The 27,344-nt window shown below is 44.7% G+C and overlaps 1 protein-coding gene and 1 long non-coding RNA gene across 4 annotated transcripts in view; one reads left to right on the forward strand and one right to left on the reverse strand.

The window, feature by feature from the left end:
* Window positions 1-10,596: 10,596 nt before the first annotated feature.
* On the reverse strand, window positions 10,597-19,651 carry LOC132649747 (uncharacterized). 3 transcript variants are annotated; one of them, XR_009588264.1, is made up of 4 exons: window positions 19,526-19,651; window positions 13,497-13,614; window positions 13,217-13,319; window positions 10,597-10,769 (listed from the first exon to the last, which is right to left on the reverse strand). It is a non-coding gene; the product is annotated as an uncharacterized LOC132649747 (long non-coding RNA). The 3 variants fall into 3 exon arrangements; XR_009588265.1 differs by lacking the exon at window positions 10,597-10,769 and adding an exon at window positions 12,931-13,121; XR_009588263.1 differs by lacking the exon at window positions 10,597-10,769 and adding an exon at window positions 12,931-13,126.
* Window positions 19,652-19,936: 285 nt separating this feature from the next.
* Rheb (Ras homolog, mTORC1 binding) overlaps window positions 19,937-27,344 on the forward strand; it is a 43,849-nt gene continuing 36,441 nt past the window's right edge. The window contains exon 1 of the mRNA XM_021663458.2: window positions 19,937-20,170. Coding sequence (XP_021519133.1) covers window positions 20,119-20,170 — 52 coding nt within the window. The 5' untranslated portion in view covers window positions 19,937-20,118. The remainder of the gene's footprint in view (window positions 20,171-27,344) is intronic.

Raw genomic sequence — 27,344 nt, forward strand, 5'->3', positions numbered from 1 at the left:
GGATAGACATCAGAAGTAGCAGAAGACAAAGAACAGGACAGGAGCCTTCCACAGAGGACCTCTGAAAGATTCTACCCACCAGGGTATCAAAAAAGATACTGAGACTCATAGCCAAACTTTGGGCAGAGTGCTGGAATCCTTATGGAAGAAGAGGGAAATAGAAAGACCTGGAGGGGTCAGCAGCTCCACAAGGAGAACAACAGGGCCAAAATACCTGGGCCAGGGGGGCCTTCAGAGACTGATACTCTAACCAAGGACCACACATGGAGAGGACCTAAACCCCCTATTCAAAGGATGCCCATTGGCTGCTCAGTTTCCAAGTGGGTTCCCTAGTAAGGGGTACAGGAACTGTCTCTGACATGACCTCCATGGCTAGCTCTTTGATCACCTCCCCCTGGGGGGGGGGGTACAGCCTTGTCAGGCCACAGAGGAAGATGATGCAGCCAGCATTGATAAGACCTGATAAGCTAGGGTCAAATAGAAGGGGAGGAGGTTCTCCCCTATCAGGGGAGGAGGAAAAGGGCAAAGGGGGAGAAGAAGGAGGGTGGGTGGGACTGGGAGGAGATGAGGAAGGGGGCTGCAGTGGAGATACATAGTGAATAAATTGTAATAAATAAATATATAAATTAAATTTTAAAAACTCTAGAAATACGTTATACAAAATTATTGACAGTGTATAACTGCTGCTTATTGGAATTTATAAGCGTTTGATAGGGTTTTTATCCATATTTTAACATGCATAAGTGAAAACTAATTCTTTGAACATAATTTCTTTCAGTGAACACCCTAAGGGAAGGCCCAGCTCTGAGCTCGGCTTTGGTTGAAGAGGCCTCCCATGACCATGAGTCAGCACCCAGCCTCTGCTCACACTTCACCCTATTTGAAGCCAAATGACTTAATGCACCAGGAGGGTTCATGAAATGTTGGCAGTTGTCGTAATCAAAAAAGTTCACTTCCACAATCCAAAATTTGGAAGTAATAAGAAGACTGAGGGTGTAACTCCGCAGCCTGAAATGCTCTGGAGTCCACCCTCCACACCGGAAACAGCACAAAAGTTAATGGATCCATATAGGTCCCAGGACATCTCTGATTTATACATTCAATTACCCTCCCACCACAGGGCTGTTAAGAGCTGGGCCACACATCTCTCACCGGCACGGACTCTGATAAAGCCCTACAATTGACAAAGGCCAGTACTTGACTCAGGGACACCAAGAGTGACGAATGGAAACGGCCAGCTTGAAAGCAAAGGGTGGCCTGGTCTCAAACGCCTGACAGGTGGTCACAGGCTGGTGGCCTTAGTGACAGGATCCTACTCAGAGAAAGCGGCAACTTGAGGAGCCTTCGAGGCCTCACTCTGTACCACTGGACTGCGGTTGTGATGTGAATAAGGATGCCTCCCTCCCCCATGTATCTCAATGCTTAGTGGCCAGGGAGTGGAACTGTTAAAGGATTAGATGGATTAGAAGGTGTGGCCTTGCTGGAGGCAGTGTGCCACTGGGGGTGGGCTTTGAGGTGACCTTGTCAGGTGCGCTCTCTCTCTCTCTCTCTCTCTCTCTGCCTGCCTGTAGGTCGGGATGTAAAGCTCTCAGCTACTGCTCTGCAACCTCCCTGCATGCTGCTATATTCCCTGTCACCATGATAATGGACTAAACCTCTGAAACTGTGGGCCAGCCCCAGCCTAACTATATGCTTTGTTTTTAAAATAAGAGTTTTGCCTTGCTCATGGTGTCTCTTGACAGCAATGGAACAGTGACCAAGACACTTGTCACCGGGATATAGCCTAGGAAGGGAGGCTGCTGGGAACCTCCACACGGCTCTTCTGCCCAGTTCTGGGGTCTCCCTAGAACAGCAGCAAGCAGTCAGTGTACCCTACAATTTCACTCCTCTGCAACCCATCACATAGCCCCATGGGTGCTGTCTCTATTGCATGGCGGCTGTCACCTCCTGGCTTCTATCTCCCTGGGTGTCCCCCGGCTACCATCCTGTCTCCATAGCTGACTGTTCACACCTTCCGTTCTATTTCTCTGAGGGCCTGTGCCAGCCAACACAGCTCATCTGTTGGAGCAGAGCTGAGTAGGCCACAGGTCAGCTTGGAAACTGGCTGTCCTGGTAGGGTATGGTAACATACCGCTGTCTTCCTAGCAGTGTGGAAGCAGAGGTGGGGCGGTCACCATAAATTCCAGACCAGTTTAGGCTGCGTAGTGAATACCAGACTTCCCCAGCCTGCATAGGGGGATCTTTTCCCAAAAATACACACACACATACACACACACACACACACACACACACACACATATATATATATATAATAGACATACAACATACACACACAGTTTAACTGGCTTGGCTTCTTAGTGTGTGTGTGTGTGTGTGTGTGTGTGTGTGTGTGTGTGTGTAAGTTTTGGTTTATGATATATAAATATGATTTTGTTCTAATCCCAGGTGTGGGATGTGGGACTGATTCAGATGGTCCACAGCAGCAGACTATTTGCCTTGTGCGGCCTCTGAGAGGGGCTCTTTGCCAGTTGCAGTTGGTTTAAATCCGAGGACTCTGAGAGGGAATGAATGTCACAGCCCAGAGAGTGTTGAAGGGGATCCAGGGAAGAAGGCTGCTGGCACTTCTCCCCTGCTGCTCCTGGTCGCTGCTAATGCAGTATGACGAGAAGTTAGCAGTATCCTGAAATGAGGGTTGGACTTCTCCCAAGGAAGCCAACGACCCTAAACAGCAGCAAGTACCTAAGGAAAGCTACGGGCCTTCTCCCCACTAACCTTCTTTCTCTCCTACCCGGTGTTGTGGTGTTGGAAGGGATTGGGGTGGAGAAGGGAGGAAGGGATTTAAGAACCTAAAATAAAATAGTTTTCAAAAATAACGCCAACAATGTTCCTCCAGCCTGTTTTGTAAGCTCGGTCATGCTCACATCCAGCTAACAATGGAGACTTTTGATGAGCCGCCTCTGCACAGATCCCAGCTAGACTTCATGCAGCCCACTGCGATCCGTGCACTTTCTTCCTGCAGCCAAAAGCTGCTCTTATGGTTGCCACTGGGTCCCCTCCAGCTGGCTGTGCCTCCCTCAGCTCTTAACTACTATAGTTAGTTCTCTCTTCTGTCGAGCCGCCTCCCTGAAGGTCAAGCTTTGGAGGTACCAGCTAGGACAGCTTTTAATTCAGGGAATCATTGGAGACTCCTTTCGTGACGGCGCTGTTGTTTGCTTTCATTTGAGAAGACAGAGATAACTAACCTTTTCCCCATTGCCATCAAAGCGAAGTTGGTCTTTACCCAGTAATGAAAGCTTTAGCTGAAGCCAATTAAGATTAAGTAAAAGGGTCTGGGGGGAGTAAGCATGCAGGACAACTTGAAGGGAAAGTTGGGAAGAAACCTCATCTTCAGCGCCATATCATATGCACACAGCCAGCATTTACCACAGAAGGCGGAAGAGGAGAAGGGGGACGGAGAGTGTGGGGACATTGCCCAGTCTTCACGAAGCCTTAGAGGTGCAGAAGATTGAAGTACCTTGTGCAAGACCGTACACATTTTAGTGGCAGAGCGGGAACTTAATTTCTTCAGTTACTATTATTGCATGTGTACGCATGGGGTATGTGTGTATGTGTGTGTGTGTATGTACATGTATGGTGTGTGTATGTATGTGTGTATGGACATGTATGGTGTATGTACATGTATGGTGTATGTGTGTATGTATGGTGTGTGTATGTATGGTGTGTGTGTGTATGGTGTGTGTATGTATGGTGTGTGTGTGTGTGTGTATGTATGGTGTGTGTGTATGTGTGTATGTATGGTGTGTGTATATATGGTGTATGATGCGCATGTGTGTGGTGTGTGTATGGTGTGTGTATGGTGTGTGTGTGGTGTGTGTATGGTGTATGTGTGGTGTGTGTGTGTGTGTGGTGTGTGGTGTGTGTGTGTATGGTATGTGTGTGTGTTTGAATGGAGGTCTCAGCTCTACCCTCTATGGATTCCAGGAACTGCCCTCATCAAGCTTCATTGCAAGCTCATGCACTCACTGAGCCATCTCCCTGGTGCTGGAGCAGCAAGAGTTATAGCCAAGAGTTCTTGTTCTACACTGAAGTCACTGCTTTGGTGACAGCCCATTTCTGCCGTAAAACTGGCTTCCCAGTCAACGTGGCACAATGGTTAAGCACAGCCCTTTCTTTCAAAGGTTTGAGATTAAGCAGATTGTTTTGTCTGGTGACAGATAAAGCCTTCCACAGGACAGCCTGGAACTCCCCAGAGAGCCCGAGCTGCGGCAATCATTCTGCCTCAGCCTTCAAGTGCTGAGATCAAAGTGTGAGCTACCCAGCCTGGCAATAAAGTCTTCCACACGGAGTCACGGAGTCACGGGTGTTGTTCCTCTTTCAGCCACACTTTCCACGATCACACGCCGGCTGCTTTGCCTCCCGTTGTTATCTTTCCAAGGATTGTTGCTACTTGCCACTCTGCTACCTGTCAAGATCATGCTGAGCTCAAGGGAGCAGGGGGAGGCCAGGACCCTCACGTCTCCTGCTGTGCTTTCAGTGAGGAAAATGTCCCCCAGGGGCTTCTGTATGTGAATATTTGGGCCCACATTTGGTGGCCCCACATGGAGAGGTTATAGAACCTTGAGAAGGTGTGGCCTTCCACCTGCAGAAAAAATATATATGCGTGCACTAACCTCATTTACCAAGGATCCACCCTTGTGACCTGATTATTTCCCAGAGGTCCTACTTTCAAATAGTATCACACAGGGTTAGAGTTCAAGGATACATTCAGCCTTAACAGACACTAAATTACATTTGCTTGTTTGGGCCAATTGTTATGGTTTTGGTTGGTTATTTATTATATATAATAATATATAATTATAATCATATACTTATAATATATACATATATACTTATATATACTTATAATATTACATATTATATTATATAATATTACATATTATAATATATTATACTATATACTATATATTATATATAATATATTATAATATATATTGTTATATTATCTTGTTATATAACAATTATATATTGTTATATTATCTTATTATATATTATATTATATTATATTAATATTATATAGTATATAATATAACAATATATAAGATGTATATAATATATTATATAATATATAATTATATAAAATATGTACAAATAATATATATGTATATATCATTACATTATATATATATATATATTGAGATAAGGTCTCACTATGTGGTCCAAACTAGACCAGAACATAGGATCCTTCTGCCTTAGCCCCTAGGGTTCTGTGATTAGAGTGTAACCATGCCTGTATTTGTATTTGTGTTTATGACCATACAGTTACATTGAAAGTTAAAGCGTACCTCACCTTTATGTGACTTTTACATGAAGCCACTGCTTATCAGAAAGAGTTGCCCTTGATGCCCATTTTTAACAGTTTACTTACTTCTAGTCCCTTGTCAGCTTAGCTGGAAGCCAATCCAGGTATTGAAGACTTTCTCAAGACAAAGCCTCATGTGTCTCAGGCTGGCCTCAAACTCTCTGTGTTGCAGAGGAGCACCTGAACTGATCTTCCTGCTTCTGCCACGCTTGATTTCTGTGGTGCCAGGGATGGAGCCTGGGACTTGATGCATGCTAGGAAAACACTCTACCAAATGGTCCACAGCTCCAGCAAATCAAGACGTTTAAAATGTATGTGTGCAAGCTCCTTTTTAAATACACAGCAGATCAACCCTAAGTGAGAACTCTTCCCTGAGGCTCAGGGGACACCGGGAAGAGGTGGAAGCATTGTTAGAGCAGAGGTTGGAGAGGACAGCTGGCTGGTAGGGTGTCTTCTGGATGGGACATTTCACTCATGACCTCACAGCTGTGGTTGTCTGCATCAAGACTGGCACAAGATAAGCCGGCCAACGATCCAATACAGATAGGGTGTGCTCCAGATGCCCCATGCCAGCCTGAGGAGCTAGGTCGTTGAAGGCTACTGGGGAAGGAATCAGTTTTGTCAGGGTGTACACTCTGGAACATTGCCCATATTCCAGTTGATTGCCCTACACCCCTGCTCATGGGAGAAGTACATGTATTCTGTGCACAGAAAAACCCTGTCTCTAATAATAATAATAATAATAATAATAATAATAATAAACAGATATATATAGAGAGAAACAGACACCACATCTGTCCTCATCCACAAAACCTTCCTTAGAGTATTTTAACACTTCAGATGGTGTCTTGAAACTGCTCACTCTTATACCCATTTTAGATCTGTTTCCCCAACCAACAGAACATACAGAAAAACAGGAAGTTACACAGGCAAACAAACAACAAAGACAACCAGAGATGACCACCACACAGACTTAAACCATGAGTTCCAGTGATGTGGATCCCAGACACTAGAATTAGGGCTCTGTCCAGCCTTGCATAAGGCTGTCCTTCATAGCCAGCAATTGCTACTTCATGTCTTCTTCTTTCTTCCACCCTTTCAGCACCCTAAAAAAGGAGAGAGAGAAAAGGAAAGAGATCCCTGGATAAAGTGAGGCTTTGAAAGGGGGTGACGGTGACATTATAGTTAGACTTCTTCCTGCTGATTAGGGACATTGAGTTCCTTGGGTCAAATTGGGATATCTAATTTCTTCTTGTTGGTTCTTCTTTGTGCACAATTACTTAACAAACCTCCACCAACAGCAACCAACAACCCACCTCTCAGGGCTCTAGCATTTACATGCCCTCTGAAAAGACCCCAGAATTCCAAATGTCACCCAACCACAGAAATTGTCTACAGCTGGCAAAATTACACCGCTGCTAGAGCACGAGGTAAATCATAGTCAGCTGCTGTGAAACAGCCTCATATCTCATAACTGGGATTAAAAGGAAAACATGTTCCTATAATGTTTCTGTGTGTTCTTAAAGAAACCAAAACTCCAAAATTCTCACTACTGTCCTTATTTCCTAAGATTTCCTATTCAGAAGGTTCCATAAACAGACTACCTCCAGAGGTGACAGATTCAGGCAGCTTTCTGTGATTTCCTATTTTAGGGTGGCAGCATTAGGAGCCTCTAGTACCCTAAGGGCAGGAGAAGTTCATGGGGCCCTGGAACATCTCAGGGTGTGCACCCTATAGAAACTTGTCTGTTTTCAACACTATCACCCCAGAGGGGATCTAAAACTCCAGTGTCCCAGTTTCTCAGTCTCTGGGGATCTGGCTGGGGCTTCCAGGATGTTGCAAGGTAAGCCCACCAGAGACCATCACACAGACACTGTTAAAGCACAAAAGAAAATCCTCCTTTCCAGTATGAGGAACTCTCCCAAATCACGCACTCAATACAGAGCCTTACAGCTCTTTGTCTTTTATGCACAAAAACCACATCCTGGTTGACACACTTCAGTTAGCAAGAAGTGCAGCTACAGAAGCCAAAAAGCAAGGTTAGTACATTTAGGGACCTTTTACTTGGAGAACTAGCTAGAACTATGGACTAGGTCTTTGTTCCATTTTGGCAGGTGTTTGAACCTGTGTTAAGGCCATAATGTTGCCTCTAACATGGTATCGGTCATGGTAGGATCTGATGGCCTATTATAACAGAAGCTAGAAAAAATAAAGGTCTGTGAAATCAGAAGTTAACCGGCTTTAATAACCTTCTAAAAGCTTTAAAGTCTAGATGACACAATCAAGAAAAAAGCAAAAAAAGACACAATTTCTAAGCTCTTTGGTGAGACAGATGCCTCCAGCATAGCTATAGGTGTTCAAAGGGTAATAAGGAAATAATCATAACAAGTCAACCTTGTCTGAATAAAGTTGATAATTAGGTGAAATGGATGAATCCCCTGACAATCACAAATTTTCAAAGCTCATACAAGAGGAAACAGACAACACAAACATCTCTTCTCTATAAAGAAGACATTAGTGCCAACCCTACACAAATTCTTTCTGAAAACTGAAGAAGAAGCCTTTTCCCATACATTCTGCCAGGCCAGGACAACCCAGATACAAAACCAGACATAGAAATTACAAGGGAAGTGCTCAATTGATAAAAACGCATGTAGTGTGAGGACCTAAGTTCAAATCCCCAGCCCCACATGAAAACTAGGTGTAGCACCATGTTGTAACTCCAGCACTAGGCAAGGAGTATGAATGGAGACAGGTGGGTCCTGGAGCTTGTTGGCCAGCCCACTTAGGCAAACTCATGAGCTCCAGGTTTAGTCAAAGAGTCTCAAAAAGTTAAGTGTCTAATGATTGGCCTCTGGCCTCCACAGGTTCACCCAGGAATACATGCATACACCACACAGAGAGAGGCTATGTAAACGGGGAAAGAATAGCTAGATTAACAGTCATAGTAACAAACTGCTAACAAATCTAATCCAACAACATGTAAAGACCTAATAGACATTACCAAATGAGGTCAATCTGCGTAATTCAGGGGGAAAAAGCTGAAGTGAGAAGCCCACACAATGGGATCATCTTGGTAAACTCTAAAAAAAACTTTTGAGAAAATGTATTATCTGTGTAGAAATAGAATTTATCTGCACACCAGGAAATGAGAAAACCTTCAACTAAAATCCTGTAGTTACCATTATACAAAACCATGAGGACAAAGAGGAAAATTATGCACAAAGGGAAAATTATGTACAAAGCATCAAAAATTAAAATCAGTATGTAAAATCTGCATGATATCTATGTAGATGGAATGAACTAGGGAGTAAAATAAATGAGGCTTTAAAGTTGCCAGATTAAAAATCAGTTCTGTTTCTATGTGCCAGTAAGGAACCAAAAATTGTTAAAACTTAACTCTCCTTCATAATAGCATCAAAATATTAAGTGCTTTATATAAATAAGTATATATGTACATATACATATATATGTACACACATATACATTGAAGAGTACTAAAAAGTGCTGAGAAAAAAATTAGGTTAAATAAGTAGATGATTGTTGTATTTATTTATTATTGGTTTTTTGTTTTGTTTTGTTTTTAAGATTTATTTATTTTACGTATGAGTGCTCCATCTGCATATGCACCTGCAGGCCAGAAGAGGGCACCAGATCTCAGTATAGATGGTTGTGAGCCACCATGTGGGTGCTGGGAATTGAACTTTCAAAGAGCAGACCGTGCTCTTACCCGCTGAACCATCTCTCCAGTCTGATTGTTATGTTTATGAATAAGAAGAGTCAAGATTATTACATTTTAAATTTTCTAAAAATTTGATTTCATAGATTCAAAATAATGAAAATAATGGCAGTCACATTCCTGTTAAGCTGGGCTGGAACTGTGGCCCAGTGTGGTAATAGTATTTGTTGATCATCCAGAGGACATGGGCTCAGTTCCTAGCACCAACATGGTGGCTTACAACCATCTGAAACTCCAGTTCCAAGGGATCCAAGCCCATCTTCTGACTTCCAAGAGCATCATATACACATGTGGTATACAAACATACCATAGGCAAACACTCATATACATAATCTTTAAAAAAATATCCTGAAAAGCTTTTTTTTTTTCAGAGAAAATTCTAAAATTCATATGGAAATATAAAGGACCTAGATGATCCAGCTAAAACATTTCTGGGGGGAAAAGCGGTTAGAGATATAAGCTATTTGATTTGAGGCTGGGCTGTATCTCAGGGGTAAAAAGCACTTGCTTAGAGTGCTGTGGCTCTGGGTTTGATCCCTGACACCACAAAAAAAATAAATAAATAAATAAAATTATTTATCGGTTTTCAATGTTCATTATGAAACTACAGTAATCTTGAGACTATAGTATTGATATAAAGACACACAAATAATCAATGGGACAGAAGAGAGTACAGAAACAGACCTGTGCATATATGAACAATTAATTTTTTTTGAGCAGCATCTCCCCATGCAGCTCAGGTAGGCTTTGATTTAAGATCCTCCTGCAAGCTGGCACCAATGGAGTATGTGCAGGAGAGCTGGCCCTGCCCCTCACCAGCTACTGCACTTGGGAGAGTTGGCCCTGCCCCTCACCTGCCATGTGTGGTGTGGGCTCAGGAGAAATGCACAACCTGTAGGCAGCAGGCAGAAAGAGAGAGTTTGGGCTTTTGAAACCTCAAAGCCCACCCCCTACTCCAACAAGGCCACCCCTCATCCTTCCCAAACAGTTCATCAGCTTGAGGAATAAGCATGCAAATATATGAGTCTATGGGGACCATTCTCATTCAAACCACCATAGAAGGTAATTAAGGTTTTTTGTTTTTTGTTTTTTAATGGTGACTGGAAATTTTTTCAAATCACATAAAACCAATAATTCACAACTTGGAAGTTCAGGAAACTTTAAATAGCATAAAAAAGCAAAGAAACTATGTGCAGAAGGTGGAAGGGAAATGGTGTAATGCATTGCACAGAGACCCTCTCTCACATACTAGGCAAACTACTGAACACCAAAGATAAAGAGAAATGTTGAAAGTACACGGAAGCACATGGAGAGGATAGCTGGTTCCTCATGAGGAAAAGGAAGGCTGGAAGGAAACGGGACATTGGTTAAGATGTGGGAAGAAAACACAGCAGAGTCTACCAAAAATTCTCTATCTGATGACAACATGTTGGTATTTATTTTAAAATAATCCACACACACAACACATATTATATGAAAGGGATTTATTGGACGGAGGTAGAGAAATAGAAAGGAAAAAGAAAGGAAGACATGGTGGGGTCCCCAGGAAAGAAAGTGAGGTGGAGAAAGCAAGAGAGGAGAGTAAGAGAGGAAGGTAAGAGAGAGACAAAATGTCCGGTTGGTCCTTTTATAGATTGTGCATGTGCAGCTGAACTGGGTCTGGCACACAACCTGGTGGGCGACACATGATGACATCATTGGTTACTAGGCAACCCAGAAGCAGGTTGCCTATGAACTAACTTCCCCCTTTTTTCTATGATTAAAAAAACAAACAATTTTATCTGACAGAGGACTAATATCCAGTATATACAAAGAACTAAAGAAGCTGAAAAGCAGCAATCCAAGTAATCCAATTAAAAAATGGGGAACAGAGCTAAACAGAGAATTCTCGACAGAGGAATATCGAATGGCAGAAAAACACTTAAAGAAATGCTCATCCTCATTAGCCATCAGGGAAATGCAAATCAAAACGACCCTGAGATATCACCTTACACCCATCAGAATGGCCAAGATGAAAAACTCAAGCGATAACACATGCTGGAGAGGTTGTGGAGAAAGGGGAACCCTGCTCCACTGCTGGTGGGAATGTAAACTGGTACAACCACTCTGGAAAGCTATCTGGCGCTTTCTAAGACAAATAGGAATAGTGCTTCCTCCAGACCCAGCTATACCACTGCTAGGTATATACCCAAAGTTTGTTCAAGTACACAAAAAGGACACTTGCTCAACCATGTTTATAGCAGCTCTATTTGTAATAGCCAGAACCTGGAAACAACCCAGATGTCCATCAACGGTGGAATGGGTACAGAAATTGTGGTATTTTTATACAATGGAATACTACTCAGCAATCAAAAAGGAGGAAATCATGAAATTTGCAGGCAAATGGTGGGATCTAGAAAAGATCATTCTGAGTGAAATATCCCAGAAGGAGAAAGACAAACATGGGATATACTCACTTATATAGACCTATAAGATATGATAAACATAATGAAATCTATACACCTAAAAAAGATAATCAATTGAGCGGACATGGGGTAAGATGATCAATCCTCATTTAGAAAGACAGATGGGATGTGCATTGAACGTATGACAGGAGTCTACTGAGAGCATCTGAAAGACTCTAACTAGCAGTGTTTTCAAAGCAAAGACTCATGACTAAACCTTTGGCAGAGTACAGGGAATCATAAGAAAGAAGGGGAGTTAGTCTGATGGGGAAAGGATAGGAGCTCCACAAGGACCAAATATATCTGGGCACAGGGTCTTTTCTGAGACTGACATTCAACCAAGGACCATGTATGGATATAACCTAGAACCTCCACTCAGATGTAGCCTGTGGTAGCTCAGTAACCAATTGGTTTCCCAAAGTGAGGGGAACAGGGACTATTTCTAACAGGAACTCGATGACTGGCTCTTTGGTCTCCCCACCCCCGAAGGGAGGAGCAGTCCTGTTAGGCCACAGAGGAGGGCTTTGCAGCCAGTCCTGAAGATACCTGATAAAACAGGATCAGATGAATGGGGAGGAGGTCCCCCCCATCAGTGGACTTGGAAAGGGGCACGGTGGAGATGAGGGAGGGAGGGAGGGAGGGACTGGGAGGGAATGAGGGATCGGGACACGGCTGGGATACAGAGTTAATAAAATGTAACTGATAAAAAAAAATAAAATTAAAAAAAAAAACAAACAAACAAACAAACAAACAAACAAACAACGAGGAGATGGGACTGCTTCTCATGTAAGTTAAAGTACATAAATGTAGGTTCATTGAAAGCAGCTCTTCGTCACCACGCAAAGGGAGAAGAGGGAGGAAAAAAGTAAGAGCTCCTGAATGTCCAGATTACATGGTGAGAAGGAGGGGAAGCCCCTGCCCTAGAAAGTTCAGGGAAGAGGGTGGAGTTGCCAGCCATGCCCAGCAGCAGATAGGGACTGAGGAATGCTGGGAGAACCTGGAGCTGTTGGTCCCGACCCTAAAGCACACCACACTATCTACTTTCTTTCAAAGATTTATTTTTATCACTTTTCTGTGTATGTGTCTGTGTGTGGATATGTGCGTGTGAGTGCAGGTGCCTGCAGAGGCCAGAGGTGTTAGAGTGCTTGAAGCTGGAGATATAGGTGGCTGTGAGCTGCCCATTGTGTGGGTGCTGGGAACCTTTTCTTCTTCTTCTTCTTCTTCTTCTTCTTCTTCTTCTTCTTCTTCTTCTTCTTCTCCTTCTCCTTCTCCCTCTCCCTCTCCCTCTCCCTCTCCCTCTCCCTCTCCCTCTCCCTCTCCCTCTCCCTCTCCCTCTCCCTCTCCCTCTCCCTCTCCCTCTCCCTCTCCCTCTCCTTCCTCTTCCTCTTCCTCTTCCTCTTCCTCTTCCTCTTCCTCTTCCTCTTCTTCTTCTTCTTCTTCTTCTTCTTCTTCTTCATTGAAATACTGAGTTTATCTCACATGTCTATTTTTGTCTCCACACCATTTCCATGTCTGACCTCCATTATTACTATGTCCTGTCATAACATTCCATACTTAAGACCAAGTGAAGGGCAGAATTCTATCCTTAAAAAAATGAAACCAGCATTTAGACAGCACATTCTTGGCCATGGAAGCTTGGACAACATTTAGTAAATATGGAGGTTAAGTACTCACAAAATGACAGTCAGGAAGTAAGCTGGAATCTTTCAGTGTTTAAACTGTTTTCTTAAAGAGACTTCTGCCAGAGATCTTGAAACTCCAGTGAGGAAATCGCCAGCTAAAAATACACAAAAATCAAAGCAGAATGGAAAAGACTTAAAACCATCAACACTGGAGTTCAAGGGTCAAGAGTGCTTCAAAAAAAGAAGGGGAAACTCCTAAAACACCAAAGGACCTAGTTCTGTAGAAGACATTAAAGCAAAAATGCAAACAAGTGTAGAAAAAGGTGGCTCACCTCCCAGTGTGTAAGCCAAGTTCACCAATTACGTGAATTGCTTCTGGAGGACTGACCAGGAGGCTATTCAAGATCTCTGGGAGTGCTCACTATTAACCATGGAACCATCTCTCCAGTGCTGAGGAGAAGAGGAAATAAAAGGTTAGGACAAGGAAAGGTTTTATGGTGACATAACTTTCTAAATCTGAACCATGAGAGAGGTTATGCGGATCTACACCTGTAGTAAGATTGAAAGAAGTGTGTATATAGACACACACACACACACACACACACACACACACACACACGTTAAAGCTGCTGAGTTCTAAATGTGACATAAGGAACTCAATCTTGATGTTACCTATACTTATGCAACATGTTGCGTAATGATACAAAAGGCCTTCCCGTGCTATTTCTTAGATTGTATGTAAATCTGTACATTTCTAAAGAAAATAAGACATTTTCAGATAGGTAATTTGTGCCTAAGAGACTACAGTAAATGCTGAGGAAATTCTCAGGCAGAAGGGAAATAACATAAAAGATTACTTCCCATTGCATAGGAGCAGCTGAACACAGAGGCTTCCTGCCGAAGAGGAGAGACTGAACAGGACAGAAACGGGGGCAAGGTAAACCTGGGCGTGTGGCACACCCTGCCAGGTGGTCAGGGTTGGCCTTCATTGTGCCGACAGTTATGAAACCGTAAAATGAAGCCAGGCTGTGCTGCTGCACACCTTTAATCCCAGTACTGCGGAGGCAGAGCAGAGACAGGCAGATCTCTCTGAGTTCGAGGCCAGGCTGTTCTACAAACTGAGTTCCAGGACAGCCAGGGCAACACACTGAAACCCTGTCTCAAAAAAAGAAACAAGAAACTATGAGATAGGCAAGACCCAACATTCTGAGCACTCAGCACTGAAGAAACTGCTGTGACTTCACTGAGGTGACACTTCCGTACCTGACATGACATGCCACTGTCACACAGATCAAGTGATAGAATCGTGACCAGTCCATACATTATACAATAACAAAGACCAATTATTTTATGTTGAAATAAAAACATTTTTAAAAATTGCCTCATTTTTTTTCTTCTTTCATCCTCACAGAGGTTTCCCGTAGAATGGTGGCTTGGAAGAAACGCAGTACTAAGCCAGCCCTTCCCATGAGCTGAGCCAGCGCTGATTGCACACCCCAAGTGTTGATGATATCTTTCAATGGCTTATGAATAGCTATGACTAAATTTTCATCGAAGGCACATTTGAAGGGTATATATAATCCACACGAGACCACAAGCCATCACCTGTTTTACTGGGAAGGATCAGCCTCCTGGCTTTTCCTAAGCATCTCCAGGTTCTTAGGAACAAGCATGCCTTCTGCTCCAGCTGCTGAGCCAACAACCTCCACAGCCTGGCTCTGCGTGGGTCAGCAGCCTTTTGCTGGTGAAAGCTAGAAGCTTTTGGTCTAGGGGCCCTGGAAACTAATAGGTTTTTTGAACTGATGAAATGAGCTAATTCAAGGTAGGTGCAGTGTCGCAAGCCTGTGACACCAGTACTCGGGGAGGCGGAGGCAGGGGGTTCTCTGTGAGTTCAAGGTCAGCCTGGTCTACAGAGTGAGTCCAGGACAGCCAAGGCTACACAGAGAAACTTTGTCTCGAAAAAAGCAATAAAGAAATGAGTCAATTCAAGTCAGGTTAAAGCAGAAAGGCAGGTTTATTGCTTGCAGCTCTTGGGTGGGTTCACTGGTCCCAAGAAAGGAGGCCAGGGAGGCCGCCAAGGGGAGGGAGACAGAGACAGGCCAGCCATGCCTTGTAACAGGTAGGAACTGAGGGATGCTGGGAGAACCTGGAGGCCAGGTCCACTTTGGTATGTTAAATATGCACCTCAGCCATTTGGCCCAGGTCTGAAACCCAACAGAAACCACATTCAAACTTAGAATTAAGATTGCCGGCAAGCCGGGTGTGGTGGGGCATGCCTGTGATCCCAGCACTCAGGGAGGCAGAGGCAGGCAGATTGCTGTGAGTTCGAGGCCAGCCTGGTCTACAAAGTGAGTCCAGGACAGCCAAGGCTACATAAAGAAACCCTGCCTTGAAAAAACAAAACAAAACAAAAAAACAAAAAACAAAAACAAAACAGATAAAAGAAAAAAAAATGGGGGCGCGGAGGGCAGAGATTGCTGCCAATCTGAGGAGAGTTACTGCAATTCCCTGTGACTACAGTGACGAAATATTGCCAACTAGGTTGCTTTAAAACAATGGAAATTTATCCCCAGGACTCTAAGAGAGCCGTAATATGAAATCTGGGTGTTGACAGAACCATGTTCCTTCTGAAGGGTCATGGGGAGTATATTTCCTCACCTCTTCCAGCTTCACACAATCCCAGGAGCAATTTAGTCTCTGACACAGTGACCATCTTCCCTCATGCCTGTGTCTTCTTGGCGTAAAAGGTCACTCCTTATACTGGCTTGGGGGTCACTATGGCATGACCTCATTTTAACAAATTAGACCTGCAGTACTCCTTTCCCCTAAGAGTGTTCTGGTAGGGATTGAACTTTCACAGGCCCTTTTGGGGGAGAAGCAAGTCAAAACCTAATGAAAGGAGAACAGTTTACAGTGACTACATAGCCTAGACCTGTCTCCCTTGCCTTGCGAGGTCAGTGTCCTCTGGCACATGTGTCTTCCTCCAAGGACCTGGAGCTAGCCCCTTCCCTTTTCCTTTGAGCATCCCATTAATTCCACATCTCAAGAGGTACACTGGGTTGAGCCCCTGCTCAGGGAAGGCAAGATTTCCTTCCCAGTAAAAGGTGCATGGCTTGCCTTCTCCAATATGATGTAGCATCCTGAATGCTGCAGACAGGACTGTTTTTCTGCTGAGGAGGCCCTCTCTGTAGACAGAGGTAAGAGCTGACCCCCTGACTTCCACAACTTGCCCACATCATAGACGGGCTTGTCTCAAGTCTGTTCCCTCAAGTCTGCACTGAACACCTTCTCTGCAACATCACAAGTCAGTCAGATTGGAGTTTTGCGAGATTACGATGAGTCCAATTCACATCCACCCCTTTGTCATCAAATATTTTAAGCAAAACACTAGGACTCTTAAATGTCTACTTCAGTTAATGTCAAGATTTCCCGTGAGAAGCAATTTTACAATTTTCTTTTGGTAACCCAAGGGCTTTTATTATCGTCTGATCCAATAACGGGGTGGGGAAAAGGAGGCTCAGGGAATACAAACACTGCAATGCAGGCAGGGGAGATGCTCGAAGAGTAACAATACTTTCTACTCAAGTGTAGACTTGAGTTTGATTCTCAGGACCCAGATGGTGGAAGGAGAAAGAGATTCCCAAAGGCTGTCCTCTAGCTTCCAAATATACCATGTTATGTACACACACACACAAATAAATAAAATGGAATGAAACTATATCACAACTATAAATCTGGTATCTTGCAAATGTTCACAAAAAGCCATTAATAAATACTACAATATAAGGCTGGTTGTTTTAAACAATAACCACCAACCCCAGAAGTGGAGGCCGGCAAAGACTTATCTGCCCAAGACACACGTTTAGCGTGAGCACCTCAAGGGACATGGTCATTAACTGAACTAATTATGTTCTCTCTCTAGAGATGTAAAGGGAATGCTTCAGAGTTTTAGGGCACACAGAAGAGGAACGAAGTAAAAGAACATAGAGGGAAAGGGTGGCAGGCTGAGGCTGTGTCAGCGGAACCTTGGGGTGCTGATTGAAGACGGCCACTTTTCCAGGTGCTTAAGCGCTTAAGGAGTTTTTTCAGCTGGTCATGCCACTTTGGATACGACAGAAAGAGCATTTCTGCTGAATTTGCTCCTGTCTGGTTGTCATCAGATATTTCTATGAGTGCATACTGTTGGTATCTACCGTCTTAGGTAATCTGAGCCATGTATCTTGCATTGCATGTATGAATCTGTGCACCATACATATGTAGTGCCCACAGAGGCCAGAAGTGATGTCAGGTCCCCTGGAACTGAAGTTATAGCTGGTTATTAGCCATCAGGTGGGTGCTGTGAACTAAACTCTAGCCTCTGCAGGAACAGTAATTGCTTTTAACCACTGAGCCATCTCTCCAGCCTCCTGCGCCATCTATGAAGGTGAATTCAAGCCACTCTTGAACAACAGATGTTCTAAATTCTCAAATCTGACCTCAAAGAGCTTTAAGACAGCAACTAGAAAATTCTTGAACTTTATAACTATTTTTCTACCTGATTGCTAATATTCCTAGGCTAAAACAGTATTTTTAGACTTTTTGAAGGAACTCAAAGGAAGATATTTTTGAGCAGATATCAGAACACAATAGCATGTATGTATAAGTATACATAATAGACATAGATCCTAACTATACATAGCCTGATGTTTCATGTTGTTTGTATCCTTTTGTTTGTTTGTTTGTTTTTTGAGACAGGGTTTCCCTGTATAGCTCTGGCTGTCCTGGAATTCACTCTGTAGACCAGGCTGACCTAGAACTCACGGAGATCTGCCTGCCTCTGCCTCTCAAGTGTTGGAATTAAAGGTGTCACCACCACCCAGCTCTCCTGCTCTACTTATTATTATTAGTAGTACTATTAGTCTTAGTCTTATTATTAGTCGTAGTAGGTGTGTGTATGTGTATGCACACGCACATGTGTGCAGATGTGTGGGTAAAAAGAACAGATGGAGAGGTCTAATAACAACCCTTGGGAGTCTGTTTTCCATATTGGAATCTACAGCTCAAAATCAGGTTGTGAGGCTTGCACAGCAAGTGCTTCTACTGGCTGAGCCATTTTTCTGTTTTGTTGTTGTTGTTGTTGTTGTTGTTGTTGTTTTACGGTAACCCTAACGATGTTACATTCACCAAGGGATTTAGTGCTTTGGGTTTAAGAATAGTGGTGGATTAGGACATCTGATAAATATAAATTTATCCAAATCTGGTTTAAAAAATAAGATGGAGGTGGTGCTGCATGGCTTTAATCCCAGCACTCAGGGAGGCAGAGGCAGAGGCAGGCAGGCAGATCGCCGTGAGTTCAAGGCCAGCCTGGTCTACAGAGCAAGTCCAGGATAGCCAAGGCTACACAGAGAAACCATGGTTTGGAAGCAGGTAGTCCCAGCACTTGGGTTAAGAGAATCGGAAGATCGAGGTAGGACAGCCTTTTAATTCCAGCGTTGGGAAACAGAGGCAGGTGGATCTCTAAGGATTCCAGGGCAGCCCCGCTACAGGAGAGCCTAAAACAAGTCTATCACGAAGGACAAAAGATGAAGGGCAAGAGCGCTGTTCTCTCTCAGCACCTTCATTTCCAGGCCTAGCTTTTCATTTGGGCTTCCATGAACTGGGCCTGGGGACTGGCTCTCCTCCCTGCTCTTCAATATGGGGACGTCCCAACTCCAGTTCTCCAGAGACAAGGGCTCTCTGCCAGTACGCCTTTTGCCGAAACTATGCCAGCCTTCCCTTTTCAGGCGTGGCTCGCCCACACTAGACAGCGGCGCCTCCGGCTTCTCCTCAGCGTTCTTGACAATGGCTGGCTTACACGTTTCTCCAGAAATAACCTCTCGGGTGTTCGGCGAGAAAAGACGCGCTGATCTGGCATCAGGGCTCCCACGCGTGCGCTTCCCTGCGCGAGGCGCGCGCTGCCCCGCGTGTCGCCGGAGTCCTCACCGGGGGACCGGCCGGCTCGCGCTGCTTTCCACGAAATTTCGGACATCTGGAATCCGCGCAGATTCCATCCTTCCCACCGGCCCTCAGCCGCGGACAAGGCTCAGTCACCACCCACATGAAGCCCGGCCTAACGCCAACAGAGCGGGCCGGTAATTTAAAGCATAAACAGGAACCTCGGGAGAGGTGACAGCCAACCCGCAGCCGGCCGGCCGGGGCCGCGCGCCTCGCGCCTTTTAAGGGAGGGCAGGCGCCACCTGGCCAACGGCTGAGCGCTTCACCAATCACCGCGCTCCTCGCCGCCGGTCCCGCCCCCGCGCCCCACACCAGCCAATCACCGAGGAGCTGCGTGGCCTCTTCCCTCCCTCCTCCTCCCGCCCTTCTTCCCCGCCCGCCCACCCACCGGTAGAGCGACACTTTGGGACCAGGCAGGCGCCCCGCAGAGCAAACGCAGCCAGAATGTATTTTTAGCTCCCCGCTGGGCGGCCTCTCTCCCTGGCTCCATCCGCTCCCGGTCCCCATTAAAGCCGGGGTTTCCATCGCGTCAGCGCGCGGCGGCCTGACAGCCGTCCAGTCAGCGCCCGGGCAGAACTGTCGTAATTAAGAAGCGGCGGAAGTGGGTGGGAGGGTCATGACGCAGCGAGTTTCGGTCGTGACTTTTCCGGGGGCCTTGGGGCGTCTCCGCTTTTTCCCTTTAAAGTAAAACGTTCCCCCGACGCACCCCCGCGCGTTCCGAGCCGGGAGGCGGCGGCGGGAGGCGGCGCTGACGCGGCCGCGCGCGGTCACGTGGGCGTGTTGTGGGGGGGAGGGCCCGCGCGGTCGGTTCTGGGCGGTTGAGCGAGCGAGCGAGGGAGCGAGCGAGAGGCAGCCGCGCCCGCCGCCGCCGCGCTCTGTATGCCGCGTTTCCCCGGCGCCCCCGCCGCCGAGAGCCTGAGCCGGAGGAGCCGCCGCCGCCGCGGTTGATGTGGTTGGGCCCGGGCTGAGAAGGCCGCCGAGATGCCGCAGTCCAAGTCCCGGAAGATCGCCATCCTGGGCTACCGGTCTGTGGGTGAGTGGCGGCCCGGCGGGGCCGGGCTCGGGGCCCCCGGACGCGGCCGGGCCTGCGAAGTTTGTGGCAGCGCGGCCATGTGGCGGGCGAGCGGGCGGCGCGCGTTTCGTAACCTCCATCTTGAGCGGAGGCGGCGGCGCCCTCCTAGTCCCCGGGCGCGGCGGGCGGGTGGCGGGGCCCCGCGGGCCGAGCCAGCCGGCCCCTGCCCTCGGCGTACGAGTCGCGGCCCCGGAGTGCTGCGGCCCGGGGCCGCCCGGTCGGCTTCCCGAATCTGTCCCGCCTTCCTTGGAGTCCGGATCTCTTCCCCACCCGCCAGCCACCCCAGTTGAACAAGCCCCGGGCATTTCAACAAAGGAAACCTCTCCATGTGACCTTTCCGTCGGTGGAGAAGTTAAACCTTTGAAAGAAAGACGGGGAAACTTCCCGGAGCTTTGGCCGCAGAGGGCAAGTTTTCTGTCTCGAAGAAACCGAGACTGAGCCCCTCTCGAGCCGGCTAGGTAGCAGCTGACGGCCAGCGCAGGAAAGGCGAGAAAGACATCTCGGAAGTCCGTGTCCTATTTTTTTTTTTTTTTTTTTTTCTTTTGAGGAGAAACAAGGCCAGGCACTCGGCACCAGGCTGTTAAAGTAATTCAAAAGTCCTTTTGTTTTCCCAGCACCACCACCAAGCGAATGACATACATTTGAAGCTGCTCCCAGCAGTTACCTTTGGCCGAATAGAAGGGGGCCTGGGTGGGGGTGAGGAGGGAGCATGGTAGTATTCAGTCCATCCTGTCTGAAACAGGACGTTTGAACTTAACCATGCTGCTTTATTGGCTTTGACCGAACCTGGGAATATATCACCTTTGAAAGATGTAAACTGTCTTCCGAAAATGTGCACTTGCCAGAGGGAGGACCACGGAGGAGCGGTGAAGCAAGTGGGAGGTGGGGCGGCTGATTGTGGACAGAGGTGCAGGAACAGTGACTAACTGCCTTAGGAAAGCCTTCCCCACTGGACGGACCCCCACCCCTTTGACTTTCCATTCTGCCTTCTCACCCCTGCTTTTCACTGCTGGTGCCGTGGTCTGTGCTCTTTTACTAACACTCTGGGCCTGCTTACTCATACTTTCACCATCTCTTCTTCGAGAGCTGTAGAAAACCCTTAGGGAGGAAATGGAAGATCAGAGACAGTGTGAGATGGAAGTGCCCGCAGTAGACAGGTCACCAACTCCAGCATGGTACAGTACAGGTGTTCGCTTTCGGGAAGAGTAGGTGACTGACTTACCATTGCAACCCTAGATGTATGAAATTGAGGTTTCAGTGACTCTTTAAGAGACCATTTACTAAACACCATTATGAAATTCTTGATACAACCGTTGTTGGTTGTCTGGATCACCGTACTGTTGTCTGTTTTTCGAATTCCCTCCAAATATTTGAGCACCCTCTAACCAGATAAATATACAGAGTGCTAAGATAGTAATCCTGAAGGCAACTCACAAGTAGCCGGGCTACCTGTTTTCAATCCAAGAGAATATTCTAAAGGTCTGGATCTTATTCTGAAATTTTTTGAAATGGCAGTGGATTTCAGTAAGTCTAGTGTTTTGTCTGCTTGGCCAAGGAACTTCTGTGCAATAGAAAGCCATCCTGATTTTTTAGTCAAGGTCTTATGTAATCCAGGTGGTCCTGGACCCATTGAATAGCCTGGACTGGTGTTCCCTGTGAAAGCCTCGCCAGAGCTGGGATAGGTGTGCCTGGCTACTCCTAGCCTTTTCCTCACAAACCTTCGTGCTAGGCTGCTATTAGTGCAGTGCTAGCATGCAGAGGAACACAGGGTTGTAGACCTATTTATGGTGCCCCCAGTGTTTTGTTTTGTTTTTTAAGAGTAATGATTAAAGTAAAACATACTTTGGAGAGACTATATTGCTCCCAGTGTTGCATTTGACTTTACTTTCATATGAGCAAGAATATTTTATATAGTTTCTGGATTCTTTGCAGAGGAGTGGGGTTGGCCTTTTGCCAGCATGCTTGCACGCACTAGCCTCTCTTCGGGGAATTACCCACTATTCAGACTTCTCAGAATTTAGAGATGTGTTTGGTGCCAAAATATAGAAATTTCAATGTTTCTAGATTGTGTGTCTGTTTGTGTGTGCGTGTGTGTGTGTGTGTGTGTGTGTGTATTTCTAGGTCGTTGTGTTGATTGGTAATAAAGCACAGAAATAGGCTCTACCAGAAGCCATGCCTTTTATATAGTGTTCTCTTGCTTACATGCTGTTTACTGTTTTGACTAGAATGCTTGGCATTGTTACTTTTTCATGCCACAGACTTGTTTGTCTTCAGCAAAAGCTGAAATGTGATTGTTTTATTAGGCTTTCAAGTTTTCATTTGTTTTGAAACATTGATAACCCACCAAAAGGGTTTAAAATCATACAGCTTCCTTCCTGCAGTATTTTTCTGGTGGTTGCAGTAGGGGAGCTTTTAAGGACAAGTCACCTCAGTGTCACGTGTAATTCATTCTAACTTTTAGGGCGGTCCTTTGTGTTTATTTTGGTAGTGGCCATACGTAGCAGCTTCCTCATGATGAATTGTTGCTGCTACAGCTGAGGAGTCTTAGTAGTGAGGAGCCAATCAAAACCATCAGAAAGTAAATTGTCTTCAGTCTGGTAGAGTTTCAGAGTGTTGGTAATTGAGTTTGTCTTTAGACCATCTTTCCAAGAGCTTATTTGTTGTATGTAATCCTCATATTGCTAAGAGGAATGGGATCACAGGAATGTGGAAGTTTATAAAGTGAAATGGGCATGGTTTGGTGAATGGCAGTTCAGCAAGAGTAGGTGAATTACTTTGTAAGAATGAGACCGATGCTATTGGAATCTTCATAGGGAAAGGTATCATGACAAGCTTGATTGTTCTGAATAGAAAACAGTCACATTGGATTCTGCCCCATTAAATTACCCTGTCCTTTTCTGATACAATCTGAGAAATGTGAGGGTTGGGAGGATAATGCAGTGAATTAAGGTACTTTCAATGCAACTGTGAAGACCTCAGTTCCAATCCCCAGAACCCATGGAAAACTGTGCAAGGCAGTGTGCTGGTTGGGCACAAAAGTTCAGTGCTTCTGCTTTTGTCTCTGTGTTTCTTAAGAAATTGTGGCTTAGCCAGGCATAGTGGCACACACCCTTAATCCCAGCACTTGGGAAGGCAGAGGCAGGCGGAATCTCTGAGTTTGAGACCAGAGTCCAGGACAACTAAGGCTACACTGAGAATCGCTGTCTCAAAAAAAAAAAAGAAAGAAAGAAAGAAAGAAAGAAAAGAAAAAAAAAATTGTGGTTTAGCCAGGTTTGGTGGTGCATGCCTTTAATCCCAGCACTCAGGAGGCAGAAACTGGCAGATCTCTGAGTTCGAGGCCAGCCTGGTCAACAAAGCAAGTCCAGGACAGCCAGGGCTCTGTAACATAGAGAAATCCTGTCTTGAAAAACAAACAAAAAATGGTTTAAACATTACTTGCCATGTACAACCCTACCAGTGTGTGAAACTTGATGTGTATTTAGTGTGTGATGTGTATCTTTGTGAGCAGAGTAGTCCAATAACTTGTGAGGCATTATCAATTCTATTCATTGTTCTGTAGAATAAGCACAGCTCACACTTATGAATATGATTTTATACAGCCAAATGTTATAAACCTTTTTAAAATATGGAAGGCTTCACAGTATGGTTCCAATCTTAGTACATGTGCTGCTGAAGTGAACGCTTACTATTTTATTCATTTGCTGGGAGAGCATGCTACATCAGGCATATTGGAGGTCAGGGGACAGCTTCCTTCTGCCACATGGGATCTGGGGATGTCCACATTTATCTATCCATATGTACTGCAAAGAAATCCTTTGCTTTTAGCAGTTTTCACCATTCAGCTCCCAGCAACCACTAATTTGCCTTGTTTTTATTGATTTACTTACTCTGGACATGACATGTAAAGGCATCATATCTTGTTCCTGTTTGTTGCTGAATAATATTCTATTAATATGAGTTTGTGCTATATTTTGTTTATTTCCTGTTAGATACGTGAATTGTTTCTATTTCTTGGCTCTTACAAATAATGGTGTTATACGCATCTCTTTACAAACATTCCTGTGTTTTCATTTTTCTTGGTTCTCTAAGAGTAGAATTGTTGGAACATGTGGTATCCCCATTTGACATCTTAAGGAACTGTCAAACTTTTTCTTCAACATCTCACTTTACATTCAAATAGTAATGTATGAAGTTTGGAATTTGTCTTCATCTTTACCAACTCTTTGTCTGTTTGGCTTTAGACATGCTATTAGGCTTCAAGGATATATATGATTTATAAACAATTTCTTCCATCTGTGGTGGTGAAATTGTTTCCATTTTTCTCTTGGTGCTCAGGATTGAGTCCAGGGCCTTGCGTGAGGTCCAGTTTTACTGTTTCCTTTTGCACTTTGTGCGTGTGTGTGTGTGTGTGTGTGTATGTATGTGTGTGTGTGTGTCATCTAGGGAACTCAACGACCTAATCCAAAACAGTGTAACTTTTTATACTCAGCACTTGCATTTAGGTTTATAACTTGCTTGAGGTTAATATATGTGGCGTAAGAGAAGGGTACAACTTGTCCCAGCCTGTTAGAAGACTGTTCTTTCCTCAGTTCCTAAAGGAAAATGAAATGGGCATAGATTTCCTTCTGCTGTTCTTGGCTGATCTGTTTGTCCTCATATCATTACAGTCTCTCTTATATTACTGTGGTGTCGTAGACAATAGGGATAGAAGTCTTCTAACTTGAGGGTGTTTGTTTGTTTGTTTGTTTGTTTTGCCTATTTTAGTCCTGTGTATGTAGGACTAATTTGCCAATTTCTGCCCGTAAAGCAACTAGATTTTGATAGATTTGAAAGGATTTTTTTATTTAATTGATTTATTTTGTGTGTGAGTGTTTTGCATGGATGCATGTCTTTAAGACAAGAAGAGGGCATTCCTCAGGAACTGGAGTTGCTGGTAATGGTGAACTACTGTGCGGTTGCTTGGAAATGAACCTGGGTCCTCTGTAAGAAAAGCAAATGCTCTCAGCCCCTGAGCTAGTTCTCCAGCCACCATGAAAGAATCTTAATTGATTTTTTTAAAGCAGTGAGTTTTCATCTGCTCCTAATTTTATTGCAGTATGAGGTGAAAATTAGCCTTTAATAAATAAATAGTTAAAAATGGGTGATGGGTTTTTTTGTTGTTGTTTTGGTTGGTTGATTTTGATTTTTCTTTTTGGATTTTAGAGAGAGAGCTTCTCTGTGTCGCCTTGGCTGTCCTGGACACTCTTTGTATGCCAGGCTGGCCTCAAACTCACATCGATCCACCTACCTCTGCCTCTCTGAGTGCTGGGATTAAAGGTGTGTGCCACAACGACCTGGTTGAAAACTGGCTTTTTAATAGCTCTTTGAGATGTTAGTGTATTTTTGGTGCTCATTAAACCTCTATAAGTAATAACCAATAGTGTCTTTAGTATCTTCTATTATTATATTTATTTGAGGTAGGGATATATTTGAAGGTAGAGGACAGCTTATGGAAATTGGTTCTTTTTTTTTTTCTTTTTTCTTTCTTTTTTTTTTTTTTTTTTTTTTTTTTTTTTGACCATGTGGCTCCCAGGGATAAGTTGGTCAGAAAAGATCTTTATACCCTGAGCCATCTCACTGACCCCTGTCAGTGGTTAGTCTTAGGTCAGTACTGTGTGTAGTCTGCAGTCCCACCCTGGAAAAGTGTTTTTAAAAAATTTTTAGATGAGAGGTGTTTTTAATGTATATGGGTATTTTGCCTGCATGAATGCTTGTATATTGCATGTGTGTGCTGCCTAGGGAGGCCATAAGAGGCCACTGAATCCCCTTGGAACTGGAGTTAGATCCTGTTGTGAGCTGCACTTGGATGCTGGGACCTGAGTTTGCTCTTGTTCCCTTTGCATTAAACCACATTGTTCTGCGTGACACTCAGAATAGCTCTCATACCTGACTGATTCTGGACTGTGACACTTAGGTCTTGGTCCACTGTTAAGAAGATCTGTGTTGATACATTAATGTGCTGCTACTTTAAAATTACATTTGCTGCCAAGCATGGTGTGCATGCCTTTAATCCCAGCACTCAGGAGGCCTAGATGCAGGCGATCTCTATGAGTTTTAGGACAGCTATGGCTATTTTACAGAGAAGTCCTGTCTCATGAAAAAAAATTACATTTGCTAATGCTGTCCCCAACCTCAGAGAAATCTTTAAGTACAGAAGTGCTGTGAAAAGCTTTTCCAGGGGCTAGAACATTGACCTGGGTTCCAGGTCCCAGCATCCATGGGCAGCTCACAACAAGCTGTAACTCCAGTTCTAAGGGGATTCAGTGCCCTCTTACAGCGTCCTCAGGCAGTGCACATATATACAAGCATCTATGCAGGCTTTTGCCATATACATTAAAAATACTTGTAATCTGAAAAAAATTTTTTAACACTTTTCCAAGCTGGAACGGTACAGGTCCGTTAATCCAGCTACTTGAGAGTCTAAGGGAGGAAGATCACAAGTTCAAGGCTGGCCTGGGTAACTCGAGAATAAAAACAGTCCAGGAACTTAGCTCATTGATAGAGCATCTGCTTTTCATGTTCTAGGCCTTATGTTAATTTCCAATACCACTAAAAGGGGATTGGAGGGTAGCTTTTCAAAATTCTGATTTCTTCTTGACAGTTGTAATTTTGACATTGTACTACCAGTTTTTGCTTGACTTGGTGCGCTCCTTTCGCCACTCAGAAGGGTGGGAGGGCAGTAGGGGAAATGGGGCCCTAACTCATACCTGCAACTTTAAGTAAACTTCCCTGCTTCTGCCTCCAAATGACAAAATTACATGAATACTGTTCCACCCAGCTGAGATCTTGTTTCTTTAATGTCTCAGATCTGCCAGATTTGAACTTAATGATTGTTATCATTCTTCTAATTTAAAAAGATAAGAACAGCTGGTGCAGACGTCTCGTAGCCTGTGCTTGTTTTAGAGACAGTCGTATTTCTGTGTATAGCAGAAGTGCTTATTCAGACATTCCATTTCATCAAACACAGTGGTTGTTGTTTGGGGGGATTGTTGTTTACTGCGTGTGGCAGGGCGCCTGCCATGGCTGTCAGGTCAAGGAGTTTCATTGGGAGTCTCTTACTTCCTTCCACTTTCTCGTGGGTCTCCAGACTTGCATA

This window comes from Meriones unguiculatus, chromosome 21 (assembly GCF_030254825.1).
Source record: "Meriones unguiculatus strain TT.TT164.6M chromosome 21, Bangor_MerUng_6.1, whole genome shotgun sequence".
In the NCBI taxonomy this organism is placed as follows: domain Eukaryota; kingdom Metazoa; phylum Chordata; class Mammalia; order Rodentia; family Muridae; genus Meriones; species Meriones unguiculatus.